The sequence below is a fragment of the Mobula birostris genome, chromosome 2 (assembly GCF_030028105.1).
Source record: "Mobula birostris isolate sMobBir1 chromosome 2, sMobBir1.hap1, whole genome shotgun sequence".
NCBI lineage: Eukaryota > Metazoa > Chordata > Chondrichthyes > Myliobatiformes > Myliobatidae > Mobula > Mobula birostris.
The window spans coordinates 150102378-150118641 of NC_092371.1; the positions used below are offsets into that span (position 1 = coordinate 150102378).

A 16264-nucleotide genomic window follows, 5' to 3' on the forward strand; every position below is an offset into this window, starting at 1 on the left:
ACCAATTTCCCCCGGGATCAATAAAGTATGACTATGACTATCTACATGAAATATTGCCATAAGAAAGCAGCATCCTTCAACAAGGATCCTCACCATTCAGGACATGCTCTTTTGCCGCAGCTGCCATCAGAAAGGAGGTTCAAGAGCCTTAGATCCCACAGCACTAGGCTCATGATCAGTTATTACCCTTCAACCATCAGGCTCCAAAACCAGTGTGGATAACTTCAATTCACCTCAACAGTGAACTGATTCCATAACCTATGGACTTACTTTAAAGGACTCTACAACTCAGGCTCTCAGGATGTATGCATGTACACATATATCCTATTGTTTTGTTTGTTTGTATTTGTATTTGCACTGTTTGTCATCTTTTGGGCGGAGCTCTGGTGGCACTAGACAGCGGCTTCTTTGAGTTCACCTGCAGAAACGGCATAATTTAACTTCTACCTTTAAAAGTCTCTCTTTTTCCTTTTCAAGGTGGATGGGGTTCCGTCGAAGACACTGACCCAGAGCTGCACTCAAATTTCGGTACTTTACAATATTGGTTCTCATTTTCAGGGCTCACCAACCAGCCTCTTTGTGATATCTCAAGGATGTGGCCTAGAAAACGAGTGTGCCTTCCAGGTTCCGAGGCTTTGCGTCCCTGGGAATGAGCCAATTTTGTGTCGGTACCGAGTGAAGTGTCACAAGAGAAAACAGAATTTCGGGAACAATGGATTAGCTGCCAGGGGCGCTGTACTCGGATCATTCTCATTCACACTTACACTCTTACTCACATTCTCACTCACAGTCACATTGGTAGGGGTGAGCTTGTTACCCATTCTCGGGGACAAAAAGCGATACGGCAGACTTCAGCATAGTAAATCAGCCAGTTGTTTTATGTCTCCCCCCTCGCTGAGTGACACCTCTCTGCTACTTTATTAGGGAGACAGAGTACCTGTGGTATGTCAAATTGTTAGGTGAATGATTAGTTGTTGTTGTACTGTAGATCATGGTCTTTCTTGGGGGCTTTGCTATTGCTTGCTTGATGGGTGGAGGGTGCTGATGCTTTTTTTTACATAAGTGGAGAGGGCCATTATTTTGCTGCTGCTTGCGCATGGGGGAGGGGGAGAAGGGTGACTTCAGGATATTATCAAACAAAAAGGGATATTAACCTGGTATAGATTAGAGCTAGAGGCACTTGGGAGAGTAAAAAAAAGATCTATGATTAAATCACCTTACATTGTTCACATAATTCCATCACTTTTACAAGTGAATTACATACCCAAGGATGAGGCCAAAAACCTGAACTATTGCTCAATTTAATAGATATATCAACTTGATTCAGTTGGCAGTATTCAAACACTGAGAGAGTGGCTCATGATCTAAACACTATTGTAGATTTAAGCTGCATTTCTGAGACTGCAGTTTTTCAGAAATGCTCTTTTGGGTGAAATGTCAAATTAAGAACTCCATGCACTTGCTCATGTGGGCATAAGAAATCCTATGTCATTCAATTAAAAAATTCAAGGATGCTCCTTAGTGCTCTGGCCAACACATTTTACTTATCCAATATACTAAAAATAATGAAAATGCTATATTTTTATCTTTGTGAAACCTAGCACTTTACTTGCCTACGTAAGTGATTTTATTTTTTTTAAATGTAAATTCAGTCTTTTGAACTTTATTTTGGGTTGAGCAGATTAATGGCTTTGCTCTCAGTTGTTCTCCCTAATATCCTGTTAACATTGAAATTGTAAGTTTCCATATCAACTACTTTCTCCATTCTACACTATCCTCAGCATTTCTTTGTGAGAGGTATTTTTTGTTGACTCCTTACCACCAGTCTGGTTCACTTGGGGGACACATACAGGGAATCAGCTTTTATCCAAGTTGCAAGTCTAATTCTTATTCAATATGAACCATTTGTATTTATCAGCAATAGACAGTTTGGGGTACTGCTGACTCCATATGATCCATGATGATTTATGGTATGAGAAGCTATGTATTTGATTCTGCATAGTTGCAAGATGCATTGAAAACATAGTACACTACTATGAGAGCCAACATGAAATGAAATGTCATTTATCATTATATTAATGATGGAGCTCAGCTTGTCCAAGAAAAAGCAGGTCTTCAAAGGAACAGAAGCAGTTATTTGTGTCTCTGAGTAACCACAGCACCATCAAAAAGCAGCATCAATTAGAGGAAGATTTTTTTTTAAAGCAGCACTCTGGGAAAAATATACTAAAACAAATAAAACACTGCTGTTTACTTTGAGAAGAGGGTAAAATCAGCAACCAATTTAACTGAATATTGGTAAAATTAATCTGTTGACATACTTTTAAACGAAGCTCTTTATGTTGAATTGGACATTGAGGCAAGAAACTTTCAGCAATGTATGTTTAATCCAGTAAGTTTAATATTATACTCTAGTTCTTTCAATGTGAAATTAGTGCTTTATTACTTTCTTGAAAATGTATCACAAAACACCAAATGATCACCAAATTTGTAAAACTTGAACATTTCAAAAATATAAACATTTTATTCTATCTTTGAAATAATAGGTCTGTATTTTAAAAATGAATAGTTTATGTTACTAAAGCTTGATATAGAACATATAGTTTGATGTTTATCTTTTGAGTAGAATTAGTGATTCGTGCACAATACAGTAAATTAAATTTTGACTGAACAAAAGAACATAAGAAATTGGAGCAGGAGTAGGCCAGCTGGCCCGTTGAGCCTGCTCCACCATTCAATAAGATCATGGCTGATCTGGCCATGGACTCATCTGCACCCACCTGCCTTTTCCCCATAACCCTTAATTCCCCTACTATGAAAGAATCTATCCAACCCTGTCTTTATATTTACCGAGGTAGCGCCCACTGCTTCATGGGGCGGAGAATTCCACAGATTCACCACTCCCTAGGACAGTGGTCCCCAACCACTGGGCCGCAAAGCATGTGCTACCAGGCCGCGAGGAAACGATATGATTTGACAATATGAAACGATATGAGTCAGCTGCACCTTTCCTCATTCCCTGTCACGCACTGTTGAACTTGAACATAGAGTTGCCAACTGTTCCGTATTAGCCGGGACATCCTGTATATTGGGCTAAATTGGTTTGTCCCATACGGGACCGCCCTTGTCCCGTGTTTCCCCCGGCTAAGGTAGAGTGTTCCTATGAAACCGTTCGTAAGCCAAAATGGCGTAAAGCGAAGAAGCAATTACCATTAATTTATATAGGAAAAATTTTTGCATTCCCAGACCCAAAAAAAAACTACCAAATCATACCAAATAACACATAAAACCTAAAATAATACTAACATATAGTAAAAGTGGGAATGATATGATAAATACACAGCCTATATAAAGTAGAAGTAATGTATGTACGGTGTAGTTTCACTCAACAGAGTCGGGAAGATTAAGCCAAAACCGATTTGTAGAAAAAAATTCGGCATGCACATACAGGTGACACAGGTGCCCGTGCAAGGCTTCATGGTCATGGTAGTCTTTCCCAGGGTAAACACAAGTGTCCCGTATTTGACTGCTACTTTTGTCCCTTCTTTGGGAGTGAGAAAGTTGGCAACCCTACTCAACACCCCCACCCCGTCGGCCGGTCCACAAGAATATTGTCAATATTAAACCGGTCCGCAGTGCAAAAAAGGTTGGGGACCCTTGCTCTAGGAATAGCAGTTCCGTCTCATTTCCATGCTAAATCTATTCCCCCCCCCCCCCGAATCCTGAGGCTATGTCCACTAGTTCTAGTCTCACCTACCAGTGGAAACAACTTTTCTGCCTCTATCTTATCTACTCCTTTCATAATTTTATGTTTCTTTAAGATCTTCCTTCACTCTTCTGAATTCCAGCGAGTACAGTCCCAAGCAACTCACTCTCACCTCACAGTCTAACCCCTTCACCTCTGGAATCAACCTGGTGAACCTCATATGTACCACCTCCAAAGCCAGTATATCTTTCCTTAAGTAAGGAGACCAGAACGGCACGCAGTACTCTAGGTGCAGCTTCACAGTTGCAGCATAACCTCCCTGCTCTTAAATTCAATCCCTCTAGCAATGAAGGCCAACATTCCATTTGCTTTCTTGATAGCCTGCTGTACCTACAAACTAACATTCTGTGATTCATGCATAAGCAATTCCTCTGCACAGCAGCATGCTGCAATCTTTTACTATTTAAATAATAACCTACTTTCATTTTTCCTTCCAAAGTGGATGACCTTGCATTTACCAACAATGTACTCCATCTGCCAGACCCTTGCCCACTCACTTAACCTATCTATATCTCTCTGCAAACTCTCCATATCTTCTGCACAATTTTCTATTCCATTCAATTTAGTATCATCAGCACACTTAGATACACTGCACTCAGTCCCCTCTTCCAGATCATTAATGTATATCATGAACAGTTGCAAGCCCAGCACCAACCCCTGTGACACACTGCTCACCACTGATTGCGAACCAAAGTAACACCCATGTATCCCAACTCTCTGCTTTCTATTACATAACCAATCCTCTATCCATGCTAATACATTATCCTCAACTCTGTACATCTTCATCTTGTAGGTAAGTCTTTTAAGTGACACCCTATCGAATGCCTTCTGGAAATCCAAGTAAATAACGTCCATCTGTTCCCATCTATCCACTGCGCTCATTATATCCTCAAGGAACTCCAGTAAGTTTGTCAAACAGGACCTGCCTTTGCCGAATCCATGCTGCATCTGCCTGATAGATCCATTTCTTTCCAGACACTCAAACATTTTCTCAACTACAGGTGTTAAGCTAACTGACCTACAGTTTTCTGCCTTTTGCCTACATCCTTTTTTGAACAGTGGCATGACACTTGCTGTCTTCCAATTTGCCGGGACTTGCCCAGAGTCCAGAGAATTTTGGCAAGTCATCACCTAAGTCTCTACTATAATTTCTGCCATTTCTTTCAGTGCCCTGGGATGCGTTCTATCAGGAGCAGGGGACTTATCTATCTTCAGGCCCACAAGTTTGCTCAGTACTACCTCTTTAGTGATAGCTACTATATCAAGGTCCTCACTTCTCATTGAAACCATAACATCTATCTTTGGCATGTTAGACATGTCCTCCACTGTGAACACTGGCACAAAATAGTTATTCAAAGACTTGGCCATTTCCTCATTACATAATATCAATTCTCCCTTCTCGTCCTCCAAGGGACTTACAGTCACCTTAGCCACCCCTTTCCGCTTTATATAATTATAAAAAGCTCTGAAGCGTTCTGAAATTTCAGTCAAATATACTTTCAAACATGAAGACTATCATGAATCTGTGTAACTGGTCAACTTTTAGCAATAATCATTTTAATATAAGCTGGCTAAATCAATCTCACATTTGACCAAATGATTAAGTAGGACCAGAAATCTCTTTGAAGAAGAACTTGTGTTATATCAGACCTAACTGCATATAGCAAGTTTAATTTAAAATCCTTACATAAACTTTAAAATTCAAAAGGCAAGTTGAGGGTAGGCTGCTGATTCCCAGCAGCACCTCACCTCCCATATTAACAGTAATGTACTTGCATTCAGTTTGGCACTACTTCAAACATTACTCAGATTACTTAATGTAATATGTGCAAATATACAGAGGGCCAAGATCCACGCATGTTGTGCAGCTGTTCTCGAAAAATAATGGATTTTATTGTTTCTAAAATCATTAAAACAAACAGACAATGAGCAGAACTTTGACATTTCTTAAGGATCATGGGCTAAATAAATTGTTAGAAGATTTTTTATGGGTTTATTCTGCAAATTCACAATAATACCTACATGGATTCAACAACACACATCAAAGTTGCTGGTGAACGCAGCAGGCCAGGCAGCATCTCTAGGGAGAGGTACCTCTCCCTAGAGATGCTGCCTGGCCTGCTGCGTTCACCAGCAACTTTGATGTGTGTTGCTTGAATTTCCAGCATCTGCAGAATTCCTGTTGTTTGGATTCAACAACTAAGGCTTTGATTGACTGAGATTAAACATGAAGAGTGAAAATGTTACCTGCCACAGAAGAGAGTATTGCCTCATATTACAACTGACCTTCACCAAGGCTGATTAGAAAACTTGTTAATTACTGTCAATCACAAGAAATACCATAAGGTGTGCAGAAGTAACCTTTATCAAAATGAATTAATTGCAATGAGAAGAACAAAAACATAAACTGGAAGCGAAGGAGTCGGGTGGTTGGACCAGATCACTTTAAGTAAGAGTACAAAAGAGAGCAAAAAAAGATTGTCTAGAGAAATTACAGGAAAGTGCTAATATTCATTGCAAATGTTCAAATAAATTTAAAGAATCTCCCATTTCCTAAAATGTATCAATAGTGTATGAAAGGGAAGTTTAGAAGGGATTTGATTATTGCTTGCTATGTACATACATCTATTGATGCTTCTGGACACATCTTCAGTGATGTTCCTGGAATCATCGGGTGTTTCGGGTCTTTCAACATCATACAACCTCCTCCAGGTGACCCAGCCGGGGCTGATCAGACCCCAGCTTGTGTCCCGATGGCTAGCTACTTATGACTCCATGGCTCCCCTCTTTTGAGCCACAGCCATCTTGAGGCCCTCTCTGCCGCATCGGTGGTACTGCGGATGGCTCTCCTCTTCCTCTCTCCCTCGATGACTAAAGAACGGGCTACGAATCCCCTACAACCAACCTCCACTGGGAGACACCTTGCTCTCCATCCAGCCTGCTGACAGTTGTTGACCAGTCCTGCGTACTTGGAGAGCTTCCTTTCAAAGGCCTCTTCCAAGCTACCTTCCCATGGGACTGTCAGCTCCAGCAGCACCACTTGCTTAGTAGACTCAGACACTAGGACAATGTCTGGTTGCAGGGTGGTGGCTGCGATATGGTTGGGGAACTTCAGCTGCCCTTCGAGGTCCACCAACAGCTGCCAGTCCCTTGCAGAGGTCAGAATGCCTGCAGATGTCAAGTTATTCTGAATTTCCATTTGTACATTCAATTTATCCTATTTCTCAAGATGGTCAAATTGGCTTGCAGTTCAGTAGTGTTGGCATGATAAAGTTTCTAGATTCAAAGTCCTGCAATTTGTCCTGTATTATGATCATCATAAGTGGTTGTTAAACTTGCATTATACCCTCCCAGAAATGCAAGAACTTAGTCTTTCTTCTGCACTTTCCCCTATCCCATTACTTGCAAACTATCATCTTAAAATATCACAATCTCTTCTGTGCCACAGGACAATCTTTTACAAAACTTCATTAATTGCCTTGCCCGTTCCGGCCTCAAAGCCAAACTTTTCAAGTTACTGTTGTGAAGCGTATCTTTGGAACTCATGACCTTGGAGGCTCAGTCATTGATTCACTCAAAACAAAGATAAATAATGTCTGATATTACAGGAGATGAGGGAAATGGATATTATGTAGAGATTACCACGGAAGTAGATCAGCCATGATTTGACTCAAATGCCAAGTGGCATATTCCTACTCCTTATTTCAAAGTGCACTAATCTAATTTAAATGTCAAAGAAAAAGGAAAGAGAGACAGGATCTCCAAGATGCTAGTAGCATAATGAGGATTTAGCAATGTAAAAGCAATACAATTTAATACTGCTGAACAACAGGTATTAGAGAATTAATAAACTCAAAATTAAGTTTAATTAGTTATGTTAATTTAACAATTAAACATTTGACAAGGGAAAGAAATCATGATTTAACGAGAAGTGGACGTGCCAAAGTTTGTCTGCATCAGTGTACTTCTCTGCATTTATCTGTGTGCACTGCAGGTATGAGAAAAGAGAAAAACACATACAAAATGACCAAGACAGAGTAACTAGAAGAGTCGACAGAGTTTGTGGTGGAGTGAATAACGTGGGAGGGACAGAGAAAAAGGACAAAGAAAGATAGATGTTAGAGTGGTATACATATAGAGAGGGATGCAAAGAGAAAATTAAGAAGGAAGAAATACAGGACAACTGTAAGGTAGTCAATAACCAAATAACCACTTCTTATTAAAAAATAAGAAGAGGCAGAATAACAGTCATGTCAAAGAGTTTTGTGTTGTTGGTGGCAATCAGTCTTTTTGCGTTTTCTCTTATAGAAGAGCAGTTGCAGAATTTACTCTCTTTAGAGCTACTAAGTTCATGATAGTTTACAATTTTAACAAGGCATATCACTCTTCCCATCCAAATCATCCTTTGGAAGATATTTATTGATGTCCAAAGTATTGGAAAGTATAAACTCCCATCTATACAGCTGCAGTACAGTTCTGGTCACCGAATTATAAGAAAGATGTCAACAAAATAGAGAGAGTACAGAGAAGATTTACTAGAATGTTACCTGGGATTCATCACCTAAGTTAGAGAGAAAGGTTGAACAAGTTGGGTCTTTATTTTTTGGAGCATAGAAGGTTGAGGGGGGACTTGATAGAGGTATTTAAAATTATGAGGGGGATAGATAGAGTTGACGTGGATAGGTTTTTTCCATTGAGAGTGGGGGAGATTCAAACAAGAGGACATGAGTTGAGAGTTAAAGGGCAAAAGTTTAGGGGTAACATGAGGAGGAACTTCTTTACTCAGAGAGTGGTAGCTGTGTGGAACGAGCTTCCAGCAGAAGTGATTGAGGCAGGTTCGATGTTGCCATTTAAAGTTAATTTGGATATCTATATGGACAGGAAAGGAATGGAGGGTTATGGGCTGAGTGCAGGTTGGTGGGACTAGGTGAGAGCAACAGTTCGGCACGGACTAGAAGGGCCGAGATGTCCTGTTTCCGTGCTGCAACTGTTATATGGTTATATGATGTGCGTAATTGAGAATTTCAAATTGCATTCAAGAGTTTTTTTTGAATATACCTTCAAAATAAATGATTAAACAAGAAAAAATTGTTAAATTACAAAAAAAAAAACAGGCACAGGTTAGCTGAGTTGCTGGTCAGTGGTGAAATGTAAATATTGATGATGATTTGGGGGGGGGGGGGGGTGTAGCTTGTTATTTATAATGCTCCACAATGTCAAGGGTAGATGGTAAGAATTGCACTTACAAGAGATAGCACCCCCCATCCTGTTGTTTGCCATTTATGAAGATGCACCTGAATATTTCCCAGGTTTTGAGCGTGTTTATTGAAGTTTTACAAATGGGTCAGAGGCACGAAGAATGGAAATAAGCCTTTTAGCCCACCAGGTCCATAATGACCAGTTGGCACCCACCTATCTTAATCTCACGTTTCCCCATAGTCAACTGTGCCTATTTGATTGAAGTATTTTTGCAGACACTTTTTAAATGCTGTCAACGACTTTGCTTCTAACACTCCCTCATAAAGTGTATTCCAGGTACTCACTACTTTCTGGGTAAAAAAAATATTCATCCCTCTCTGTCACCTTGTAATACTGGCCATCACCTACTACGTTCCAGCACTGATGACAGTTCGTGACCTGAAACATTGACTATCACTAGCAGTTCTTTTTTGTTCCAGATTCCAGCATCTGCAGTCTTTCTCGTTTCTCCTTGGCAATGTTTAATACTAATATTAGGTGGTAACATCCAAACCATTACACAAACAGTTCAGGAAACAAAATTAAACATAAAAAATGATTACAGCACTGAAAAATTAGTTATGCCTGAATATACTGGTCCTGCATCTTAGTTATTCTAGAAGTACAAAATATCATTTATTGTGGTATTGTTTACACATCTAGTAAAATATTGTACAATAACAATAGAGGCATGTACAAAAAAAAATACTTTATCAAATATTTTACCTGTCGTAGCGTCCGTGCCACCAAGCTTTCTAGAACTGGTCCTCTGTCTTCATGCAGTAAGTGAACTTCATCCAAAATCAACAGTCTGACAATCTGACACAAGGCAACATCTCCAACACTTTTACGCGTTACCACATCCCACTTTTCAGGTGTCGTCACAAGCATCTGATAAAAGAGAGAATTATTTTCAACACTAAATGGAAATATATTAAAAGAAATATCACAGGTAATATTTCAACATAAAAATAGAAAATACTGAGCTACCCCAAAGGTTGGAACCAGCTGTAGAGGGAAAAAATGTTTACATTTCCAGTTTGTATGCCCTTTTTTCAGAAGTGTATGCAATATGTTAATTATTGCAATAATTCTGCTGTTGTTACGTATAATATCTAAATTATTCAGAATGCTAAGACAGAATTTAGCAACATATGCTGTTAAAGATTATCTCAAAATAGATAAAATGCTGGTTATCAACATTCACAAAAGAGGTGAAACTTACATTCATTCAACAGTTATAGGAACTCCACAGTTAAAGTTATAGGAACTCCACAGTTAAATAAGAACAAGTACAAATAACTTGATTTTCCTACATATTCCGGTCAAATGAGAAACTCTGCTCCTGCTATGAATGTGCGCTGTTTTAACCTGTCATGTCAACAATAAAAACAAGGCACAGACCACTGACACAGTGTCTTTCTCTATTACAGGATTTCTAACTATCCAAACAGAATCAATCTGAAAACAATCAATTTTTCCCTCTGTCATTTCCTTAAAAGGCAGCATGGTGAATGTTAAACAACTTAAACTCCATTGTTAAAGCCCTACACAGCAAAAAAGTAAATCCATGATTTAATTCCATGGTAATAGAAACTAGCTAGTCAGAAACCCTACTAAAATAGATCTAATCAATAGGTATAATTAGTGTCCCATTTTTATCTGTGAGATTATATTAAAGAATATATTAGCTTCAACTGAAGAGCATTACAAATCTAAATTCCTCTCGGCCATAAGATGTAGGAGCAGTATTAGGCCATTTGGCATATAGTCTGCTCCACCGTTCAATCATGGCTGATCCTTTTTTCCCCTCCTCAGCCCCTCTTCCCCAGCCTTCTCCCCGTAACCTTTGTTGCAACAAATTCCACAAATTCACCACCCTCTGGCGTAAGAACTTTCTCTACATCTCTGTTTTACTCTGTTTTAACTAGATACCCCTCCATCCTGAGGCTGTGCCCTTTTGTCCAGGACTTTCTCACCATGAGAAACATCCTTTCCACATCTACTCTATCTAGGCCTTTCAACATTCAAAAGGTTTCAATGAGATCCCCCCCCTCATCTTCTAAATTCCAGCGAGTACAGACGCAGACTCGTCAAATGTTCCTCGCATAATAACCCTTTCATTCCCAGAATCATCCTTGTGAACCTTCGCTAAACCCTCTCCAACGTCAGCACATCTTTTCTTGGATGAGAAGCCCAAAACTGTTCACAATACTCAAGGTGAGGCCTTGCCTGTGTCTTATTAAGCCTCAGCATTCACATCCCTGCTCTTGCATTCTAGACCTCTTGAAATGAATGCTTACATTGCATTTGCCTTCCTCACCACCAACTTAACCTGCAAGTTAATCTTTAGGGTGTTCTGCACAAGAACTCCCAAGTCCCTTAGCATCCCAGATTTTTGTATTTTCTCCCCATTTAGAAAATAGTCTGCACATTTATTTCTACTATCAAAGTGCATGATCATGCATTTTCCAACACTGTATTTCACTTGCCACTTTCTTGTCCATTCTCCTAATCTAAGTCCTTCTGCAGCCTACCTGTTTCCTTAACAATACTAGCTCCTCCACCAATGTTCTAACCATGCCAGTAACTTACCTGTAATACCATGGGCTCTTAACTTGATAAGTAACCTCACGTGTGGCACCTTGCAAAGGCCATCTGAACGTCCAAATATACCACATCCACCGTATCTCCTTTACCTATCCTACTTGTGATTTCCTCAAACAATTCCAAAAGATCTGTCAGGCAAGATTTTCTCCTGAAGAAACTATGCTGACTTTGTCCTATCTTTTCCCGTGTCACTAAGTACTCCATCACCTCATCTTTAACAACTGACTCTAACATCTTCCCAACCACTGAGGTCAGGCTAACAGGTCTATAATTTCCTTTCTGCTGCCTCCATGTTTTCTTAAAGAGTTGAGTGACATTTGCAATTCCCCAGTCCTCTGGCATCATGCCAGAGTCCAATGATTTTTGAAAGGTCATTACTAATACCTCCACAATCTCTACCACTACCTCTTTTAGAACTTTCGGATGCAGTTCATCTGGTCTGGGTGACTAGAACATAGAAATCTACAGCATATTACAGGCCCTTCGGCCCATAATGTGTTGATCATATAACCTACACTAGAAAATGCCTAGAATTTCCCTACCGCATAGCCCTCTATTTTTCTAAGCTCCCTGTACATATCTAAGAGGCTCTTAAAAGACCCCATTGTATCCACTTCCTCCACCGCCACCTGCAGTGTATTCCACCACTCTCTGTGTGGAAAAACTTACCCCTGACATCCCCTAGATACCTTCTTCTTAAAACTATGACCCCTCATGTTAGCCATTTCGGTCCTGGGAGAAAGCCTCTGGCTATCCTTACGATAAATGCCCCTCATCACCTTATACACCTCTATAAGGCCACCTCTCATCCTCCGTCGCTCCAAGGAGAAAAGGGCAAGTTCACTCAACCTATTCTCATAAAGTATGCCCTCCAATCCAGGCAACATCCTTGTAAGTCTCCTTTGCACTCTCTCTACAGTACCCACATGCTTCCTGTAGTGAGGTAACCAGAACTGAACACAGTATTCCATGTGGGGTCTGACCAAGGTCTTATATAGCTGTAACATTGCCTCACGGCTCTTGAACTCAGTCTCACGGTTGATGAATGCCAACATGCCATAAGCCTTCTTAACCACACTGACAACCTGTGCCACAGCTTTGAGTGTCCTATGGACATAGGCTGCAAGATCTCTCTGAACCTTCACACTGCCAAGAGTCTTACCATTAACATTATATTCTGTCTTCAAATTTGACCTCCAAAATGAACCACTTCACACTTATCTGGGTTGAAATCCATCTGCCACTTCTCAGCTCAGTTCTTCATCCTATCAATGTCGCGATGTAATCTCTGACAGCCCTTCAGACTATCCACAACACCCCCCCCTTTGTGTCATCAGCAAACTTACTAACCCATCCTTCTACTTCCTCATCCAGGTCATTTATAAAAATTACAAAGGGGAGGGGTCCCAGAACAAAATTACAAAGGGGAGGGGTCCCAGAACAGAACTGTGGAACACCACTGGTCACTGACCCCTATGCAGAATACGAACCATCTACAATCACCATTTGTCTTTTGTGGTCAAGCCAATTCTGGATCCACAAAACAAGGTCTCTTTGGATCCCACGCCTCCTTACTTTCTGAAGGAGCCTTGCATGAGGAACCTTATCAAATGCCTTTCTGAAATCCATATACACTATATCCACTGCTCTACCTTCATCAATGAGTTTTGTTACATCCTCAAAGAATTTAATCAGGCGCGTAAGGCACGACCTGCTCTTGACGAAGCCATGCCATCTCTAATCAGATTATGTCTCTCCAAATGCTCATAAATCTCCTCCAACAAGTTGCCCACCACTGAAGTCAGGCTCACTGGTCTATAATTTCCTGGGTTATTTCTACTCTACAAGGGAACAACATTTGCAACCCTCCAATCCTTCTCCTGTTCCTATTGTTGATGCAAAGATCATCACAAGAAACTCAGCAATCTCCTCCCTCGCTTCCCACAGTAGCCTGGGGTATATATCATCTGGTCCAGGTGACTTATTTAACTTAATACTTTTCAAAAGCTCCAGCACATCCTCTTTCTTAATGTCTATATGCTCAAGTGTTTCAGTCCACCGTAAGTCATCCCCACCATTGCCAAGGTCTTTTTCCCTGAAGAATTAGGTACCCTTAGGTCTTACAGCTCTTTCAGCATCTTCTCCTTTATAATAGTAACTGCACGCACTTCCCTTCCCTTACAGCCTTCAACATCTGGCACAGTGCTACTGTCTTCCACAGTGAAGACTGATGCAAAATACTCAATTTGTTCATCTGTCATCTCCTTGTCCCCTGTTATTATTTCTCCAGCCACATTTTCTAGCGGTCCAATATGCACTTTCATCTCTATTACTTTTTTTTTATATACTTGAAAAAGCTTTTACTATCCACTTTGCTAGCTTGTTTTCATATTTCATCTTTTCCCTCCTACTAATTCTTTTAGTTGCTCTTTGTGGGTTTTCAAAAGCTTCCCAATTCCCTATGTTCCTGCTAATTTTTACTTTGTTGTATGCCCTCCCTTTTGTTTTTACATTAGTTTTGACTTCCCTTGTCAGTCACAGTTGCATTGTTTTGCAACATGAGTATTTCTTCATTTTTGGAATACATCTATCCTGTATCTTATTCATTTTTCCCAAAGAGTCATGCCATTGCTGCTCTGCTGTCATTCCTGCAGCAGCTCCTTCCAACTTACTTTGGCCAACTCGTCTCTCATACCACTGTAATTTCTCCCTATCATATTTCATGTTGAACTCAATCATATTATGATCACTGTCTCCAAAAGGTTCTTTTTACCTTAAGCTTCCTAATCACAACTGGTTCATTACATAACATGCAATCCAGTATAGCCGATCCTCCAGTAGGTTCAATGACAAACTGTGCTAAAAAAGCCATCTCATAGACATTCACCAAACTCACTTTCTTGAGATCTAATACCAGCCTGGTTTTCCCAATCAACCTGCATGTTGAAATCTCCCATGACTATCATAACATTGCCCTTTTGACACACCTTTTCTATTTCCCGTTGTAATCTGTGGTCTACATCCCAGCTACTGTTGGGAGGCCTGTACATAACTGCCATCAGGGGATTTTTAACCCTTGCAGTTTCTTAATTTAACCCACAAGGATTCAACATCTTCCATCCTATGTCATATCTTTCTATTGATCTGATGCCATTCTTTATCAGCAGAGCCATTCCATCTCCTCTGCCTAACTTCCTATCCCTCTGATACAACGTGTAACCTTGGACATTCAGCTCACAGCTACAACCAACCTGCAGCCATGATTCAGTGATTCATTTCCATCCGCTGCTTCTTTAATAAGGAAACTCACTTGACAAAATTTCTGAAACTGATATTGCAGAAAATTCATTAAAGTTCTCGTCTTTTTCTTTTCTCCATCAACCTCATTTAAAAAAACTTTTACTCTCCCATTTTTTTTCAATTTAAGAACATTCATCCAAAATATTTGATACTGAATCCATCTTACTCTACATCCTACTGCCACTCAAACATGCAATGCCCCAACAGTTATTTTAGAACATTAAATTTCAAGTAGGTCTGTAACATACCTTTTGCAATAATCAAAAAATGTTGTTCTAAAAATAAAAATATCAAGAAACTGCTTTATCTATTGCAACATATTTTAGAAACTGAGAGCTTTCCCAAATTAGTGTCCACAGAATCAAAAGGTGAAAAGTGAAAAGTTTGAGGGAAAAAGGAGGGGAAACTTTTCACTTGGAGGGTCTGAGAATATGGAATGAGCTGCTAGCACAGCTAGTGCAGGCAACCTCAATTTCAGCATTTAAGAGAAGTTTGGATCAGTACGCAGATGGTTGGGGCATGGAGAGCTATGGTCCCAGTGCAAGTCAATGGGAGTAGGCAGTTTAAATGGTTTCAGCATGGACTTGATGGGCCAAAGGGCCTGTTTCTGTGCTGTACTTCTCTATGACTCTACTCTGCATCCTCCCCATTCTAACTACTTAACATCTTACATCTACTGCTTTCAGTTCTGTACTTACCCAAAACCTCGAACTGTGTTCATTTCTGACCTACGCTGTCAATTCCCTTCATCATGTTTGGTTTTTAAAAGGAAACTCAAAGACATTTTAATCTGTCCTGATAGTTACAACTTCTCAATTCTGGTTTCATCTTTCTAAATGACACAAAGGTTGGGGGTGTTGTGAATGGTGTGGAGGGCTGTCAGAGGTTACAGCAGGACATCAATAGGATTGTGCTGTAGGTTTTCAATGTCTCTATGTTTCTACCTTTAAAATTTTCTTTCATCCTCCCCAATGTGCCGAAAGTCTTCTTGTAATATGATGAACAGAAATTTTCATATTACTCAAAAGTATAGTCCAACTAAAATTGTATGGAAGTCAGACAACCTATTCCGTTTACTCTTTGAAATGAAAATATTCTGCTTATTAAAACAAGATTACTTGCAAGATCTGGGCTGGAGAGACTGAATGAGATTAGATGAAACTTGCTAATACACTAAAATAGTTTGAAAGGAATAATGTAAGGATATTTTACATAACATTGAACATTCCCAAATGTTACAGGGGAACTGTAAACCAAATTAGCTGCAGCCACCAAAATCAACAGGGGAAGATATCAACTCTTCAGCTCCTTTAGATCCTGTTAAGGGATATAATTTAAAATTGTTTGATA

The 16264-nt window shown here is 39.9% G+C and overlaps 1 protein-coding gene across 2 annotated transcripts in view; it reads right to left on the reverse strand.

The window, feature by feature from the left end:
- Positions 1-16264, reverse strand: part of ascc3 (activating signal cointegrator 1 complex subunit 3) — a 387895-nt gene that overhangs the window by 290869 nt on the left and 80762 nt on the right. For both annotated transcript variants that reach the window (XM_072250313.1, XM_072250317.1), the window contains exon 11: positions 9731-9895. In XM_072250313.1, the coding sequence (XP_072106414.1) occupies positions 9731-9895 (165 nt within the window). The remainder of the gene's footprint in view (positions 1-9730; positions 9896-16264) is intronic.